Below are 19,366 nucleotides of genomic sequence, written 5' to 3'. Positions count from 1 at the left end.
TTGGGAAAGTGGGTAAACTCCTAGAGGGGCTTCTGGAGTCCTGAGGGTGCTGGTAAGGGCTCCTGTTTGTGAGAGGATTTTGTAATGGCCTTAGCACTGTACAGTCAATTAAAAAGTCCCAATGAATTTTGCAGTGATTCCTACAGAAATAGTGATGTTTGGGTGACATTTTAAGCTCTGCATTCTGTATAGAGTGTGTGTGTGTGTAGCTGTGCAGTTTGTATGTAGTCTTTTTATTCCTATTTTTCTAGTTGCATGTGTAAAATATGGCAAAAGGTGTTAAGTGCCTGAAATGTGGTCCTGCTAACATTGATGTTAGAGCCATTAGTATGGAAATGGGACTTCTAGCTATTTATATTCCCTGTGACCAAAAGGTATGAGCAACCTTTGGTTTCTGAAGTTGAGAAGGAAGAAAACTGCACTCCATCAGACAGGTCTCAATAATGGTAGATCACATGGCAGAGTACACAAAGATAAGTTGAATTCCTAATGTGTTTAAACTCAGTAACTTGGGTTTCATATCTGCATGGATGTCTTTACTATCTTGACAGATAACTCTGCTTATTTTGTAACAGTCCTGTGTAGTGACTTTTGAAATTATTACATCCGAGTGACTCAAGATGAAGTTTACTGACTTTTTTTACTTCCCTTGACAACTGGAGAGTGTGGATGAGTGCCTCAAGGCAAGTCCTACCACAGTATTGAGCTTGGGCAGAGGTTCTGGCCACAGGTCTACTCACCTCTTCTGCCTTCAGTCAACTTCTGTGTGAGTGGTGGCAGTAAAACAGCACTTTGCAGAACACACCAGAGAGAGAGGTAACTGCTGCAAGTTCCTGCAGTACTGGCCTGGCTGCCTCAGTAACTGCTGTAGTGTAGGAAAGAGAAGATATGGGAGGTTAGCCCCAAAGCATGAAAGGTAAGGAGCTGAATGGTCCTTGCCCTGGCAGGTCAGTGCTGAGGTAACCTACAGGTAGTGTTCTTCCAAGGATGCTGTTAAATGGCTTTGTATCTGTTTTAGTTTATTTTCAGGTTGGTCCTGCAGGTGGTGTGGCTATGACTTTGCAATCTGAAGACTATAATCTACTTCCTTTAAATTGGCAGTTGCTGATCTCAGCTTTTTTAGAAAAAGTATTTTCTGTGACTGACCCTTCTGTAGGCATCAGCACAGGTGCTTTTGTCTAGAGACATGTTCCAGTGTTCTTCCCACAAACACACATGCAAGGACTGATTTAAAAATGGAAAACTGACTGTGGTGCTCATGGGTTTCAGTTGGGTAAAGGAAAATGGAGACTAGATACAGCAAAGGAAACTGCAAGTTCCTGTTCAGTGACTTTTTCCTTTACTAGAACTGCCAAACATCCTCCAATGTTTTCTTTTCCGTGCCAGGAGCTGTAGTCTGCTCAAACAGTGAGGGCTGTTTGTCTGTTGTAATTGCTTGCATCCAGGATTACTGGATACCTGGTGGCACAGTGAGGGCACCTCCTAAGGGGCTGTCATGCAGGTGGGACTGTACTGGCTGTGATCACTGCAGATATGGAGACAGGTCTGGCAGCAGCTGGTGTCAAACCTTTCCTCTAAGTGAAGTTTGGGGCTAGGCCACTTCTGCCTAGGCTGAGGCTTAGAGTAATAAATTTCAGTGGCCCGTGACAAGAATATAGCACATTAGCAGTTAGATCCTATATTATAGGAGGCATTCTCTGAAAAAGTCCCAGCTGAAAATTAGTGGTGAATTTTGTATAGTATCTTGGAAAATGGTAGAGTGTGGAAAGATTTATTTTCTGTAACTGTGAAATTATTGTGACTATTGCCATCAAAATCTCTGGGCTGATGAGCTGGAGCATATGCTCCGTGCTGAGAGCCTGTGAATGTTTGGCATTCCTAAAATGTGAAGGTGGCTGATATTAGAAGCAATCTTGGCTTTCATAATTCTAGAGTCTGAGAGCACAGCTAGAAGAGAGGCATATGCCTGTGCTTTACATGGAGATTACTAAAATAAGAATATTATTGCAGTTGTGTTGCTATGAGCAGTTTCGGTGATGTGCAGATTGCTATCAGCAAGGGAACACTGTTGTCAAGTCAGGCTGTTCCTTGACTATGTCAGATTTCTTGAGCCAAACCTATATTAAGAAAATTATAACAGAAAGTCTAGGAATTTTTAAGATGCTCTCTTGCTATGACCTGTGTGTGTGATGGGCAGTCACCTTTTTTTTGATCTCTGGGAAGCCAAAGCTTCCTAACTAGCAAAAAGAGGAAAATTATGGGATAGACAGTGATGGTGATCAAGTCTTAGCAAAGTTTGTGTCTTGTGAGTTTTCTTGTATGCTGTCTGTGTTAATGATGGCCATGGTTAACATTGGCAATAATTTTTCCCCTCTAACATGGCAGAAATTCTTCCTGTCGATCAGGGCAGATCTTTGTTCTGCTGCTAAGTTCTTGATGATACACAAAGCATTTCTTAAACATCAAAACAAAGGCAAATTAACAGAAATGGGATATTACTACGAGAGCTTAATTTTGTTTGAAATGTTGAGAAAAGTAGAGTTATCTTAAATTGAGTGGGTGGTCAGTGGCTTGCACATTTCACTGCTATACTTTATTTAAGCTAAATGTGAAAAAATCCATTGGTTTCAGATACTGGAATAAATCCTGCCGCTAGAAATTTTTGAGTTGTACACTTGAGAGTGTGCAGAGCTCTGGGATGGCACAGTTTGTTCTTACGACTATGAATTCATAATTTGATTTTCCTGAAACTGATAACAGACTAGAAAATGAATTGGGACTGCAAGAGGAAAGGAGGCAGGATTTTTTTTCTTTTTCAGGAGAAGTACAGTGTACTCAGAAACCCGAAAATGAAAGCCAGGGCATCTTTTGGGGTAAGTAGTGCTTTACACTACAGGTTTACAACTACTAGAAGTACACCTGCCAAGATAGTAGGCTGTGAACATGAACTTACTGTACACAGCACTTCTTCCTTGCATCCTTTGTAAAAGAAGGCAAAGTTGCACCTGGATCTTGACAGACAAACTTTAACAAAACAGTCCTCTCCAATCAGCAGAGTGGGATAAACACATTTTCCTAAAAGTGTAAGAGTCTGTAAGACTTTTAGACTATAAAACATTTTATCCTCTGTTGACTGCATTTAATACTGATCACAAATTAGCATGGAAAATGTAAATCTCCTATTAATTGTTTTAGGACAACCTTTGTCAATTTGGGAATAAGATTATAGGATCTTTGGTGTCATCTACAGTTTATTTATCTTAGTTTCCTTTTTTTTTTTCTTCAGGTCAGAATGTCATAGTGCTTGGGATTGGATACAATAAAAACAATACATTCTGTTCATATCTGATAGTATTTATTTCTGTGTCTAGCCCTTCATTTTGCTCTCTAGTGCACAAGAATGATAAGGTGAAATTGAAATTAAAATTCCATATACAGTGATGGGTAATTCCAGTCCTGATTTTTACTTACACTCTTATTTTGAATCAAAGCACTAACAATACTTCCTGCATATCTTTAATTTTTATATTTCAGCATTCATGCTTTACATCTTTTAAACACAGTTTATTTACTTCATGTCAATACATGTGTTGCTTTTTCGTTATAATAAAATGGGAAATCTGCTTTAGGAACCAGAAGTTGAGTTTTAACACGCAGTTTCTGATATTAATTCATTAAGTAACTTGTTTCTCCTAAGAAGCAAGAACAATACATGATTTTTCTTGGAGATTAAAAAGTAGCTAAGACCAGACCTACTTGATCAGCTGTGTGTGTACAAATACTTCTGTGCCAGTGTGTATATTTAAATGCATTTAAATATCAATATAGGGAGTTATCTAATGTATTGAACATGTACAGAGAAGTACACAGTTATGAAGAAAACATTCCCTTTTTGTGCTAAAGATTTGGTGCAGCTGCCCCATTCTGATTGTCATAAATTAATGGTTTGGCTGCTTAAAGAAACATCATCAAGAGTATTGGCAAAAGTAGGGTTTAACATGAATTAGTGAAAATACAACTTTACAGAGCTGGATGCCAACATTCACTCCATTACCTACTACACAGGTTGAAGCAAACAAAGGAGGATCAAATTATAAGCAACTTAGAATGATTTACATGGCAGCCACAAATGCAAAAGGATGTAAGGGTGCAAAGGATACAGATGCAAAGATAAAGTCGCAAAGGGGTTTGGCAACATTTTATCATTGATTGAAAACTTTAACATGAACAAAGTGATTCAGTAGGGTTCACTACAATTATAACAACAACTTAACTGTAGGTTTGGGTTAGTAACATTCATACCATAATCAATTCACACACAGAGATAAAACGATTGGTACACCTATTTCTGTGTGTGTAAAGGTGCCCATCAAAGATTCTCTCAGATACATCAGATCCCTTTGAGTTTGCTAGCAGACAAGGATTGCACCTTGAAGAGCACTGACATGTCCGTGGGTGGTGACTTTCAGCCTAGTCCTCATCATCCATAATGGTGCTTCAAGTATCTCAAGATTTGCAAGCTCTATAAACATTTTCTTCTCTTTATTATTTTGTGTTTCTGTCAGTTCTTCCTTTCAGTCCTGTGGAGAAAAATGAAGTTGTTCCCCTCATGATTTTTCTTTCCCACTCCCCTTCAAACAGTTCAACTTTTGATTACTGCAGTTGACATTGCTAATGCTTGAGGCAGTTAATAAATAAGGTATATTATAAAATTGTTTTGTTTTAAAAAAAAAAAGTTTAATCTTACATGACCATGAATTTGTGTTTACATTCTTCACATGAAAACTTACTCTATTACCAAAGATAGGTTTCTATCTGTGTCTTAGGTTGTAGACACCTTATTTGCTTCCTTCAGTCTCTATAGGGAGGTCAAGGATCTGTCTCTTGCAAATTTTGCTGGTGAGAGAGTTATTTTGCTTTGGGGTTTTTAAAATAATAATGTCATAACCTGCCTTGGTCACGGAAAAAACACAAGCTAGATCTGCATTTTCAAACTTCTTGTAGAAATGATTTCATGGCTTACAAATATAAATAGAAAATGCTGGCCAAGATATATGATTGATTAAGAAATTAAAGAATTTAATATATTTATTTATTTTATTGGGTTGTAATCAAGTCTGTGAGGTGTTCTGGCTATTTGGTTTTGCTTTTTGGCTTTCCACGATAGTTCCTTCCACTGTGACTGTAACTTAGCTGCTGCTTTAAATGGTGTACTGTGTCTTGCACAAATACAGCTCTTTCTACTCTTCCTGTGCAAATGAGGCTGCTGTGTTATTAGTAAAAAGATGAGGCTTTAAACATGTGAGTTGTTGTCTGAGTAAAGGCTTGGATATGGCTGGTGCAGAATACAACACTGACACTTGTTCTTAGTACTTGGGACAGTAATAATCACTGACAAGGCAACCTGTGTACAGCACGGGTGCTCAGCAGAGTTTCATACAGAAAGGCACTTCTACTCAAATTGATTCTCTAAATACCCAGCAAACCCTTTAATTTCCCCATACCATCTGTTGAACAGCTTAATGCTTGGAGGCAGAAATGAGACAGGGCAGAACTGGATGGGGACAGAACTGAGTGAACACACAGTAAGTACTGCAAGGTCATGACTCTCTGGCTTTTCGGGTCAGTCACGATGGGGCTAGCAGGGTTCCAATTACTTCTGAAGGATAGGATCCAAATTTACTGGAAGATTTCTGAAATTAATCCTTCTGAAATTTTGTTCCTAGGATCAGCAGTTACTCTTTTGCCAGACTTGCAAGTGCATATAGGTCCATGGCATCATGATTTATTTTGTAAACATTCCATGATTTGACTGCTATCTTTAGAGATGCCCCTCTGTCTACATGGAGATGTTTTTCTTAAAGAGTGACACACATTAAACTCTTCCAGGTAGCTCTTAGTTTTCAGTCTTAGGTGGATGACCAGCAAAGATTATAAAACAAACATTCCTGATTTTTTTGGCTGATATTTTACTTTCTCTGTGATGAACTGGAGGAAGAAATCTTTTTATTTAGCAGAGGAGGAAAATGAAATAGAGATGTCCAGAATGAGACTTGCTAGTACACAGGACCACTGAACAGCTATTCAGCAATCTACAGATTAAGTAAAATACCTTAAGATGATGCTAGTGAGCTACTAGTCTACTAAAGGCATCTCTTTTTTTTTTCTCAGGGTTTTGTTTATTGGGTGTTTTGGAGGGTTGGTTTTGTGGTGGTTGGTTGGTTGGTTTGTTGGGTTTTTTTTTGTAGTTTATCTGAACAAATAAAGATGTAGGCAGTGAAATAATAATCTTTACCACTGAAAATTAGGTAAAAAATAATAAGTAACTTAGAAACAGATCTTCACAGTTACATAAAAACAGTTTATAGTTCCTCTAGATGTTTTATTCAGCTGGTAACCCTGTTCTAGAAGCTGAAATTCTTTTCCAGATAATATCCTATGGGAGTGTACTCTGTAAGCCTGACAGGAGGAAGGACAGCTTTATAGACACAAGACAATATGCAAAGAATCTTAAAACTGTTTTTTTGAACAGCCGTAACTTGCAGTTCAGGCCACACCCAAGCATTGCAACCCATGGTCAAGGGTCCTGGGAGGAGACTGGAGCTTTGGCAGTGCTGCCTGTCTGCCGCCTTAGAAAACTCGTGTTTGAAACAACTAGCTCTGCTTTCATTTTGTACTCTGAACTCACGTGAGTACTCATGTCTGTAAATGTGTAACCCCTCCACCATGCTTTTCACATGTATTTATTATACATTCATTACTTTGCAAGTAACTTAATGAAGGTTGGACTATTGTTAATGAAGGATATGAAGGGCTTGGATGACTCACTGTGGCTGGTGTAACTGGCATTGTGTCTCCACTTCTATGTGCGTGCTGGGTAAAACAGCCATCTACAATGCTTTTAGGGACTACCTGATGTGATCAAGTGCACCACCCTACAGACTTGAGGCATTGTTGTATTACAGGTATCTCTTTAAACCTCAGCTCGCTTGGATTCTTCATTTAGGTTGTTTCTCCACTATTTATTAACAAAAAAAAACAGGAAGGAAAATGCTGTTGGCTTTACATAGGAAGCCTGCAAGCTGAAGCCTGTAGTTCTTCCCTGCAGGCGTGACATTTAGTCATTCAGAAGCAAAAAACTTCTGTATCGTAAGTACCTTCAGGTATGCAGACCGCATGCAAAATAATAAACAAGAGTTTCCTGCTGACCTTGCTCACTGGAAGGCAGCAGTTGCCTTTGGCCAGGAGACTGACTGCTTAGGGAAGTCAGTCCTTGGGGAAGGTGGTGATCCTCATCTGGCCAGTGCCAGGAGGCCCCTCAGAGGGGCAGAGCGAGGTGGCCTCTCTGAAAGGAAACTGTCTGTCAGTATGATTCCACAGTTCCTGTGAGCAGCTACTGTTTTGAAAAGAGGCAATTTAAAAAGCAACGTTGGAGACCTGTGAAAGGAGAAATTAGGCTGATTGCTTGTTGGAGTAAACCATGGATGTCTTTACAAATGCATCTGAGACACCTTTCTGAGATTTTGGATGTACTTTTTCTTCTTGTATTCCCTGAATTGACTGGCAGGGAGCAGTTTTACATCAAGTGCTAAATTTCTTAAATGACTCAAGATTTAGCTAATTCTCATGAATCCAGAGCAAATGCTGAAGTTTGTGAAGATTTTGACATACTGTTCTTGTTATACCAACACAAAGATTCATCCCAGCTTTCACTGCAACTGCTTTGTGATGGTGGTTTCACAAGTCATAATTCTTGTACACTTGCTGAACCCCGCCAGGCTGCTGTTCTGCCATAATGCATTCTACTGAGAAAGCTGACTGTCAGTTACATTAATTGGCTATTGGTAGTGATTTGTCTCCTACGAGTCAAATATAGGCTGGAAAAAAATAAGCTTAAATATTTCCATACAATTTTAATTCAGCTCTCCTGTTATGTGTACTTTAGGATACAGATCCTGTTATTATATAATTGCTTAACCTATGGGGTTTTTTTTTTCCATTAGTCTCTTGCTTTTCTCAGTGCATTAACTGTGGAAATGGTGATTTGGAGGACTACTTCAATCTACTGAAATGCAGTATTTTCTAGCTTTCAAGTGCATCACGTTTTGGTGGGTAGAGTTGGTTTGGGGATTTTTGGTTCTGCCACCTTCATGACTTCCATTTAGGTTTGTTACTTGGATATGGAAGGAAATCTAGACCCAGTTCTACTGCACTTCTGTATCCTGCTTGTCAGTTCTATATGAGATGGAATGAGTTCATATATTGGATTATCTTAAGGGCTCAAAAATAATAAGAATTGAAATCTTGAGCACCCATTCTGAACGTTTAAAGCTACTCAAATTGTACTGAGGTATTCATTTAAGAAAAAAGAATTCTTAGTTGTTTATTTGGGTGTTGTTCCCTTAGCCTTTGACCATGGAAGTGTTACTACTCAGTATTTCATTCACTAAAATTGAAGGTCTGGGTCAGTTATCAAGGAAAACCATTTCCATTTTTTAGGACTTCATAAGCTTGTTACTGTAATACAAATATATGATATCCTAAGTTTGTACAGGCAGGGCTTTTCTGTAATTGGTATGGCATATGACAAAATTAGGATGAAGAACTGTGGCTCTGTGATACCCAGTGTCTAAATTTAACATGGCTAAACAGGACCCCTTAAATTTTTTTTTTGAATTTTCAAAAACTATGAAATGTTTTCAAGAATGATAAATTACTTGGACTGTGATAATAACTCAGAGCCACCTACAGCACCGCTCACTCTCAAAATATTTTCAAGCGTTGTCTAATTAAATAACAAAGCATCCCTTCTGGTGGGGTGAGCACCAGTACCCCTGGCTTAAATTGAGAGTTTGAGCAACTTCTTCAGAATGAGCCTGTGCCTGTCAGGTGTGGCAGGAGCCACAGGATTGCAGAGCCCTCCTTGTTTCCTGCATACTTTTTTAAAATTCACCTTGAGAAAGACTCCCATCATAGTCTAGAAATGTGCCCCAAAATTTTTAATTATCTGCTTATACATTTTGGGCATGGAGTCTCTAATAAATGAAGAATTGCATGGTCTCTCAGTTGGGTAGGAAACGTGCCATAGGTTTTCTTTGCTTGTAATGGACACTTACTGCAGGATTGCTTTACAGGAGGCCAGAAATAGGCTGGTGTTAGAGGGACTTGTCCAAATGAGAAGATGCAAATCATGGTCAAAGAGCAGAGAGAAAGGATCTGGGGAATAACAAGTTATCTGTGAGAAGTGGTTATAAAACTCATTAGCACTTCCATGACTACAGAGTGTATCTTTTTATCTCCAACAATCTGTATGAGTTTTTACTGCAGGCATGGCTGCTGTGTAAGAGCAGCCCATGTGTTTCAAACCCCAGTGACACCTTCTGCCATGGGTTCCCAAACTTTGGCATGTGAACTCTGAAATTTCTGCCAGGACACTACGAATATGTCAGGTGTCGCCCCTTGGGTGTCTGTACTGGCAGCTGGGGCTGCACATATGTGTGCAGGTCCCTCTGTCTGTACAGCTGTTGGAGCAGTCACGTAAGCAAGTATGAGGTCTGTAATTTCCTGCAGTATTTTCTCTGTTTAAAGTACTTGAATCACAGAGCACTCAAATTAAGTAGTTCATGCACTTTGGAATTGAAGAGTCTGCCTTGGAGAAACTCTACAACTGCAGCTGAATTAATGCTAACCAGGCCTGAGGATTGCTAGAAATAAATAATGAGTGGATGAGGGGCTGAGGAACCTGGCAGAGTTTCAGAATGCAAAGGTGGGGTGGCTGGGGAGCATTATCTTATCTAAATGGTAATTTCTATTCTGTACGTTAATTAAAACACATAGTGTACAAACTAGCATTTAGGAAGTCTTTTGGAGGATCTTTTCCTAAGGGGATGTTTTGCAAGTAAATTGTGAGTTGTACATGCCTGCTCAGTGCAGCCTGTAAGAACTGCACTGAAGCAAAAAGTCCAAATTATATGCCCTCTTTAAGCAATGGCATCTTACGTATGTTGATAGTTTGGGAGAATTATTTTTATTTTGTTCCTAATTTTGATATTATGTCAGAGAAAGAACAAAGCCATGTTCATGAATCAGTAGAGGAATCTGGTTCAAGAATACAGAAAGGAGTCATCAGGTTTAGAAGAAAATTTTCTGTAGGAATTAAGACATTTTATGTTTTTATTTATATCTTAATGATTTTTTCTCATGAAGACTGCTTAAACAAACTGATTCATAGACCAGTTTTGATTAATTAAACCTTAAATATTACTATCTATTTCTTGTAGGTGTAGAAACAAAGTTCCCATCTAGTAATCAGAAATTATTTACATGACAGGCATGCTTTTTGTTATCTTGTGTTTTCTTTGCTGTCTTACTGTACATTCATGACTGATTTGTATTCATTCTTGCTTCTGTGTAACATCCCTTTTTCTGCATCTTCGGTGGAATGATCGCCTGCCCTGGAAGAGATAGCTACTACTGATATTTTATTGGTTGCCATGCCTTGTTATGGAACATAGGCACATACCACCTTAAAAAAACCCTCAAAGAAAACAACCAAACAAATGCAACAAATCCCCCTACTATTGTAAATGCAGGTGAACCCGGTGAGAAGAAATTATGATGTCTGACTCCAGAAGGCTGAATGATTTCTTTATTATAGCTATACTATAGTACATTAATATACTATTTAAAGGAGATACTAAAACTACATACCTACTTTTTCTAACTACCATATCTAACTAACAGCTCGTGACCCTCTCTTGAGCGTCCAGACACAGGTGGATTGGATTGGCCATCAGGTTCAAACAATTCTCACCAGAATCCAATCAAGCAATCAACCCAGGTAAACAATTCTCCAAACACATTCCACATGGGAAAAACAAGGAGCAGAAATAGAAATTGTTTTCTCTTTCTTTCCTCTGTGCTACTCTATGAAAAACTCCTGAGAGATAGAAGAATGTGCCTGCCACACCCTACAAAATGTTTCTCACTTAAAAATTGTAGAATTTATTAGCTTTTTAGTAATTCCAATGACCTCAGGTGCAGCAAGTGAATAGCAGAGTCAAAGAACAGTCTTACACTAGGTTTAGAGGCAAGGATTTTGGTTTTTAAACTTTTGCAAAAGGACAAATATTTCCTGTCGTGGAAAGAAGTTACAAATGCCTGTGTGGAATTAAAAGGGATTTGGAAATGAAATGCAACCCTGTGCCCCAAATATGAAATTGCGTGTGGCTTGCCTGGGCATTTCAGGAAAATCCACTGATCCACTGTCCTAATCTAATCCAAATAATTAGATTTTGGATTAAGGTAGGCTATAGCCATCAAAACCAGAACAGGTAGAGATAATTTTTGTCCAGTCTGAGCCCTCTCTTATTATGCGTAGGGTTTCTTTCCTATTTATAAACCTCTATATCTTTCACTTCAATGATTAATCTACAGGCAGAGAGCAAAAGTTATTAAGGCTTGAAACAGACAAAAAGATAGATGCTGACCTTTCTAATTGGCTCTTGAAACCTGAAATATTTACCGCTCAAAGGATTTACAATGTTTGTGGAATGATTTGTCATCCAAACTAAGTATTTATTTCTTCTTCATGAAGCTGTGCTGACCTCAGATGAATAAATATCTGTTGGTGCCTCCACATAATGGATTTTTTTTGGCATCATAGTAGAAAGAAATCTAACTTCCAACCAATTGACAATAAACTTCAGTAGCCAAGTATACTTTACTGTTGGTTGCCTCACTTGCTTTGCTAAGTGCAGTCGTGGCTGGAAATGAATGGTTTGCTTCTTTATCTGAAGTCTTTGGCACCAGGAGTCAAGACTTGATCATTCTCTGCACTGATGGGAAGCGGAGCATAATGGATCTCTTAAAGCTGACCGGGTGGTATTTTTGTTGTTTGCATGTGTTCCCTGGAGTTACTAGAGAGGGCTACAAAACCTGTTATTCTGTGCTCCACTGTGGATTTGGGATTTTCAGGTCTGCCTCCGGGGTGGATGGAGGTTGTTCCCTGCTGGTGCCGAAGCTGAGGTGTCCGACAGTGCACTAGAAAGCATGACTGTCACCACTGAGAACGTGCTTGTTTTAACTGTGTTCTGCAGAGTAGCTAGGATTAACTGTATGCATTGCACTGTATTACAGCACATTTTATTAACAGAGAATAGTAACTTCAGCATTTCACTGACAAATCTGTAGTCTCTCCTCACAATAAGAACTCAGTAAATGTGATGGAATGGATTACCTTTGTTGGAGTGTTGGTCTGTGACAAGTGGCTGTGAAAAGAATGCCAGAAAGTACTGTACTTTTACAAAGAGGAGGAAAATAGACAAGCATAAAAAAACAAAGACCTTTCCTGTGGCTTTGTTGCACTGTATTCCAGGGACTTAGGAAAGTGAGTCTTTAAAACTGGCCTAGCACAAAAAAGTGCAAATGCACTGAGCTAATCTTGAAAAGTAAGTAAAATCACTTTGACTTGAATAGAGAATGGTAAGCTATCCTACTGAGTCCCTGATGGATAAATGAACATTAATGTTTCAGGATCAAAGTATCCCATGTAAACTCATTATTAAGTATTATGTAACGGCCAAGGATTTTAGGAGAATTATGACGTAAAAGCCTGATGCCTATTTAATAAACTGATCATTAATTACACTTAAACAATTTACTTCTGGGGTGAAATGAAGAGTAGCTTTGCAACTCTTTTCATTTAATTGCAGCATCTGTTGCAAGCCTGGGTTTCTATTCCCTGCTGCATTGATGCTGTATGTATATTTTTGGCAGTGTTTTGGCATGGTTTGATTGTATTTTGGATGGGTGATATCTGCCTGCACCATGTGGCACTGACTGGCTTGCTTTAGGAGGAGAACCAGGAGCGAATTCTTGAGCCACTCTAGCTATTTTGGTCATGGTTTCCTAGTTATGCTTTCCCCCTTTTTCTCCTATCTCTTCTACCACTCCAATCATATAGAGGAAGGCACCAATCATGTACTAGCCTTAAAAAAATATGTGTTTCTCAGTAAATGACGATTAAATTTGCTCAGAACCTCTGCTATGGCTCATGAAGGAATACATTAGTATCAAGCAAGTTCTGCAAAAACTTCAAATAAGGTGGCAGCTACTTAAATTTTGGGATCAGCTATCAGCTGTGTATTTGAATCTGCCATGTTCTGTAACAGCAAATTCAACTTTGAACTTGTTGCTCTGAAGTGAAAAGTAGGCTCACACTGAAAATATTTGAACTTCATCATTGTTTCAATTTCCGTAGCGACTGCTGTCTGAATAAGAATGAGTGTTTTATAGTTACACTTTCCAAGGCATGGATGTCCTGACCTAGAAGGACAATAGGTGCAAGTGTTTGTAAAGAAGGAAGAGTTAGTACCTTACCTGTTATCAGGTCAGCAGTGACCCAAAGCATTACATGGACATTCACTTAAAAAGGAAAGAAAGTCGGTATTATCTTGTTGAACTAAAACCAGAAAATCTTACAGCTTCATTTCTTCCTGAAAAATCTGGTTTTTCCAAGAAAAAATTAACCCCAAACTTTGCAGTGAAGACCTGAGTTTTTTCTTATTCAGAGGTAAGTATAAAATTTTCATTTCCTGAGAGAGTAAGCAATTTCAAGACAATGGTACTCCATGTTTGATCGTAATTCCTGCAGTTTTTTCTCCTGTGGCCATTAGTGGAACAAAACCGAGTGGAACAAAACCTTACTTGAGCCAGTGGTTGTGAGGCAGTGGGCTCAGCAAACGTTGCTGGATGTTGGTAAAAGCCACCTGGGGGAAATTTTGACCAGTTCTTTTTAGGTGGAAAACATTATATTTCCTCCTTCACCATCCATTTGAACAGTGTTGGTTCGCTTAGTGTTTTGAGAAGTCCTGATTTCACCCAAAGACATTAATTAGGGAAAACTGCATGCACAAGTTTTGCACTGTGTCTGTTTATAACAGAGAACAGTGTTCAGGTGTTACCTTGTCTAAATACAAGTTGTAATTGTTTTCTTTCCTATATAATGGTCCTTCAGGATGTGATACATCAGCACAGAGCAGAACGAAAGCTTCACGTACACGGCGTGTGAATCCTGGTACTGAAGCCACTTCTTTGGTACCCATAGGTTGAGCCCTCATCCCAGCCTGCATGTCTGGTACACGCAGTAATCCCTGGCTGCTGGAAACACCTGCAGTGATGCTGCTCTGTATCACATGACAGACTAGCTGTTCAGGAAGTCTGCAGAGTTGTAGGAGCTTTCACCAAAGGATTTAAGACTGCATGTGTTCTCAGTGAAAGAAATTTTAAGAAAACTTTCCCATAAGGACCGGGAGTTTGCTGTGGTAGTGCTGACACATGTCCTTCATGTAGCTGTAGTTTCAAAATGCAAAAATGAGCTTGTTTCATAATACTGGCATTACCTGGGGGCTTTAAGCTTATTTAGGGCATATATGTTGTAGTGTGAATTGCAGGAGGGGAAAAGTTTCCAATATTTAATAATATTTGTACAACTTTTTATACAATAATTATGTGTTTTACTCTGAATATCAAGTTATATTGGGAAGTAAATGGTATAGGCTGAGTCTGAATTTTAAGTGTGAGCCATGTTTAAAAAGCAGTTAATGCAGAGAGGTGTACTAAGTGATAAATGGGGGAGGAGGCAAGCAACTGAAAATGAAATTATCTTGCTGTAACCGTTTCATGTTCAAGAGATGCAATAGGCAAGCAACTCATGCACTGCCTTTCTGCTGGGTTTTTGCACAAGACAAGGCTTGGGGCAGTACAGTGTATGTTGGGCTTCAGCTGGCAGCTTTGATTTTTCCTGGTGGCTTTCCTTTGTCCACAGTAAGGATGAGTGTTTAATTACATAAACATCATTTACTGAATATAACATAATCAATTTTTAAAAGCTTAAGTTTTACTGTGGGCTTGGAAGACATTAAAGAAGTGAGATTCTTTTGTGTCTTTTTCCCCCCAGTGACTCATGGACTTGTATGCAGCACTCTGCCAGTTGTACAATTTACAGCTGAAAATAAATGGGGTGAAACTCAGAAGAGGTTGCAGCAGTACTGTCAGGTTATCTGAAGGGCCTTTTGACTACTAATCAACTTAAATATTTTCTTTGTATGCAACTCTGTCACTGGTGCAGGTGTGTCTGATTGCCAGTCAAGTTACAGGGGGCAACACGTGCACAGGAGCAGAATAGCCCCCTGTGGTTTTTATTTAGTTGGATCTTTAAATCAAGCATTTCCCTTCCCTCCAGAACTGACAGAGCTTGACGTAATAGAACTTGAGAAATAAATTTAGAGAGATGCAATGGGTGATGAGTCACTACTTCAGTTAATTCAGTAAATCTTTTCTGTATTTTAAAATGTTTATTTTGTCTGTAACCTAAAAACTCTTCCAAAATGTTGGGTTGGTTTTAGTCCTTTATGGTCCTCAGGAAAAAAGAATGATTTACTGAAGATAGGGACAGTAAATTATGATTCAGTTTGCCAAAAGAAAGGAAACTAAATTTCTGTACTGTATGGAAAACTAGGTTCTTTAAAGACTTTCCAGATTTTAAGACTTCTAAATCTTGCAAGTACAATTGAAATTATTTAATACATGAAGTATCAGTGTTTTGAAATATGAGTGACTTTTACAAGCATTGCTGCAATTACTATATTTAAAAGTACTTATTTGGAAATAATTCCGAGCTTTTTTGTTTATGGGTTGTGCTATATTTTATTCCACAAGAAATGCAGAACTGTAGCTGTACCTCCTGAGCACTAGGCTTGGGCAGATTTTACCTTGGTATTTTATTAATTTACAGGTAAATTCTCCTTGCAGATATGCTGTGTACCACCAAAAAGCATTTTGCTGGCACAGCTGCATTTACTAAGTAGAGTAACTTACTTCACAAGCATCATGAAATACATTGGCACATGGTGACTCTCTGTCTTGCACTGTCCCTCACCAAGCCTTGGTCGTTGCTGAGAACTGGCTGTGATAGGTTTCTTGGGAATGTGAGACTGCCTGCCAGGATCATGCCCAGCCCTGGCTGCATTCTGCTCACCCCTGGCTTTGTCCAAAGGGGACATGGGTGTGTCCCTGGCTGGCAGTGGGGCAGGATCTTGGTGCATTTGGGAGCCCATCAGCAATATGCCAGCTGTAACTGGGGAAGCTGGAATTGGCAAGTATATTAATGTATTATTTATCTATATTAAAACTGGAAAATATTGTAGGGTTGTTACTGCTGAACAGCTTTTTGGCTGTGCAGGTAAGACTGCCTTTTGGTGAAGAACTGCCACTATTTAAAGCTTTTGAGAGCACAGTGATAAGTATAAGCAATAAGCAAAACCGCATAGCTACATATTAGATCATACCTTTGATGGAGAGTTATTACTGGGAAGGACTGTGTCTTCTGACACAGTACTGTGCATCTTGGCTTTGTTTGTGTGGTTTTTTGTCAGAAAAGGAGGTTACAAGGATTGCCTATGCCATTAGTTATGGTGTTTTTTTAGGAACAAAGACACCATATATGTTTGTAATCCATTGATCATATTGTTGAGAAGTTCATTGTAAGTTGTCATTTGTTTGCCATAATTAGTTTAGAATAGGGCTTTAATGGTTTTTTCAAGGCTTTATTTATTAATATGTTTTTAAATGTTTTGCTTAACATTGCAGCAGCTACTCTGTATTGGGTATATGATAAACATAATTTTGTAAATACCAGTCAGGGATCTTCGAGTGTTTTATGGAATGTAACATAAAAGACACATTCCTTGCCAAAACTTCCTTTGTGCTGGGCTTCTTTCTAATGTAATTTCTATCAGTAAAAGAATAAAGACAGTATGTTTTTGGGCCCATTTTGCTTGGCAGTGCACAAAGGAAAAGAAGGTTGGGGCAGGGGGGTTGAGAGTATTATTTCTCAGCTACTTCACACAAAGAAATACTGTAGTGCTTTCAGAAATCTCTTGGTACAAATGCCTGCTGTCACAGGCGATCAGTGTTATGCCATTTTGACACACCTGTATGGAATACTGGAATGTTATAAGATTGTTACCCTGGACTTAGTACAGGAGGTCTGCAACTGGGTGGGAAACCCGAGTCTGATTTTCCATACTCACATGGCTGCTAATTGTGGAGTGAGAATGATTTCAGTGAGCAGCTCTTTGGAAACAATGGTGTCTAACACAGTGCACTTAAAGGAAACTCACCTAGTGCAGAGCTGCTTGGAGATCCTGCCAAGGAGTCCTTCCTTGGCTTGGAAGGATGGAGGGTGTCTGTGTCTTTGGGTCTGTGCAGCCATGGTGTGCTGTCATACAGGAGCGGGTAAGAGACAGCCTCTACCACTTGCAGAGCACTCAGCTTGGCTTGGCCTTCTGATTTTGTCCATGTGTCTTATCATAGTGCTCATAGTTTCAAATTGGGTTGGTTGGTCTTTCCCTAGTTTGAATTTAAACACAGCAGCTTGGTTGAATGTTCTGTCTTAAAAGGGATGCTAACAGTGTAGGAGAGCTGGATATTTTGGGAACTTGTTATTTTAGGCCTTTATGTTCATAACAGGAGACATCTGTCCTACCAGTGCATCATCCCAACGCGGTAAGTTTGACTGTAGAACATGGAGTACATGGCTCTTTGTGGTGCTGGCAGAAGTGTTTTCTGTCAGTTCTCTTAGCAGTAGTCAATGTTTCACTGTGTAGAAGAGCTGAACCCTCATTTTGGAGGGGTGGGGAGGGTAGAAGCCAGAGAGCCACAAACTGCCTAGAGCAGGCAGTGCTGCTGCCAAAGAGAGAGTAGCCATGACCATGAGCAATTATCCTGGTTCAGCAGCTGCCTAAAGAGGTCGGGAGGAGAGACTGTGCTGTGTGCTCGGCATACACTAAAGTTGTTCTGCTGTCCTAGCCCCACATGGGGAAAAAGCAGAAGGTAAAGAGCTGAAGTTCCCCATGGCTGTTAGCATAAACATATGCACATGGACATGCTTCATGCTTGGTAACTTATATCCCTGTTGCCCTCTTTCAAATGATCTGTGTAATACTCAGAATGAGATAACAGTAAATAAAATGCTCAGCCTATTTTGCAACTGTCAATAAACAAATGTCTCCATTTTGTTATCTGCACATGTTTGGTTATCAGATGTTTCCTGCAGTCCTGCTGCTTGATGCTTTGTACACCTCTCCTTTTGGGATGAGCACATACGAATTTTCTCTCCTAATTACAAATTGCACTGCTTAAGCTAGTTTAGTCATTGTAGGAGTGGCCATTACTTCATTAATGTGTGAAAAGAAAGATTCAACTCACTGTACTTCTTCTGGTCACAAGTATGTTGAGGGCAGGTGACTTTACACATAAAATTTGAATATACTGTCTTCTTTATGCTCAAACTGTTACACTTCTTCCTTAGTTGACTTATTGTGAGAACAGCCTCTAGATCTGTCTCTTTGACATAAAAGAGAAACTGAAAATTTTGTCCAACTTATTTGTGTTATATTGAATTCAATCAGATTTTATTGGCATTCTTTCATTTTTCAGTTTTCAGGAAAGTGGTTCATTTAAAATTTAATTTTCAGATGTGTTTTCTTGATGTTGGTTCAGTATTGTGGCCTGTTCTATTTGAAGTATGCCTCTGGTGTATGACCCAATACATCATGCTGTCAGGCTGAGAGGGGAGAGGATGTTTGGAGATTCAAGAGGAGGTACAGGCCCGTCTGTGCATTTTCATATTTGTTCGGGCTTTTGTTCTTATCAGCCATTCAATTTCCATTGTCAGTTTTGGTTTTTTCCACTCTTGAAGTTGAGCAAACACATCAATATGTGTGATTCTAATGTATTTTGAAACAGAATTGGTGTATTTGTTTGCTAGTATATTCTAGGAAAATTGCATAGGCATTGCATGATGAAAACAACTATTTTTGCCCCTGGGCATCCCATTTTATTTACAGCAAGAAGGGGAATTGTGATGTGTGAATGAAGGGCACTCTATTTTTGTGAAATGTTTCCTTTTTCAGTCTTTCAGTCTGGTGTTTCCCTGCTATTTTCTTTCTCTCAGGCATTTATATATGGCCAGTTTAACAGTTTCCTTCAACAGTGTCTGAGGTTTTGCACATTCTTTTTTGTGTTTGCTCTTGTATTTCTCATTAAAAGAAGCTTCTCTCTGTTTCTAGATAGTTTTGCAGCTTTGCTTGAACTGCAAGGTCACAAATCCTGTACATTGAGGTGAACTGTAACTTTGTGTTTAAACAAGGTCCAGGCTTTACTTTGTTTGCTTTTAAATGTGGTTCATGCTTTACTTTCAAAGTCTTGCTGTCTGTTTCTCTGCAAGTACACCATGTTCCTTTATATTTGCTGTTGGTGTGGACGTAGGCTACAGCTAATACAGTAAGAAGAAAGGTTTTTA

General features: G+C 39.0%; 1 protein-coding gene across 10 annotated transcripts in view; it reads left to right on the top strand.

Moving 5' to 3' along the window:
- The window catches only part of FOXN3 (forkhead box N3), a 207,322-nt gene that overhangs the window by 140,964 nt on the left and 46,992 nt on the right, over positions 1 to 19,366 (top strand). Inside the window, exon 5 of one of the 10 annotated variants that reach the window (XM_072930335.1) lies at positions 2,820 to 2,873. The exons of the other annotated variants lie outside the window; for them this stretch is intronic. Within the exon in view, the coding sequence (XP_072786436.1) occupies positions 2,820 to 2,873 (54 nt within the window). The remainder of the gene's footprint in view (positions 1 to 2,819; positions 2,874 to 19,366) is intronic. 10 annotated transcript variants of the gene reach the window in all.

The sequence above is a fragment of the Taeniopygia guttata genome, chromosome 5 (genome assembly GCF_048771995.1).
Source record: "Taeniopygia guttata chromosome 5, bTaeGut7.mat, whole genome shotgun sequence".
NCBI classification, from domain to species: Eukaryota; Metazoa; Chordata; class Aves; order Passeriformes; family Estrildidae; genus Taeniopygia; species Taeniopygia guttata.
The sequence above is the reverse complement of the archived record's forward strand: the minus strand, read 5'-3'. Positions and strand labels throughout refer to the sequence as shown.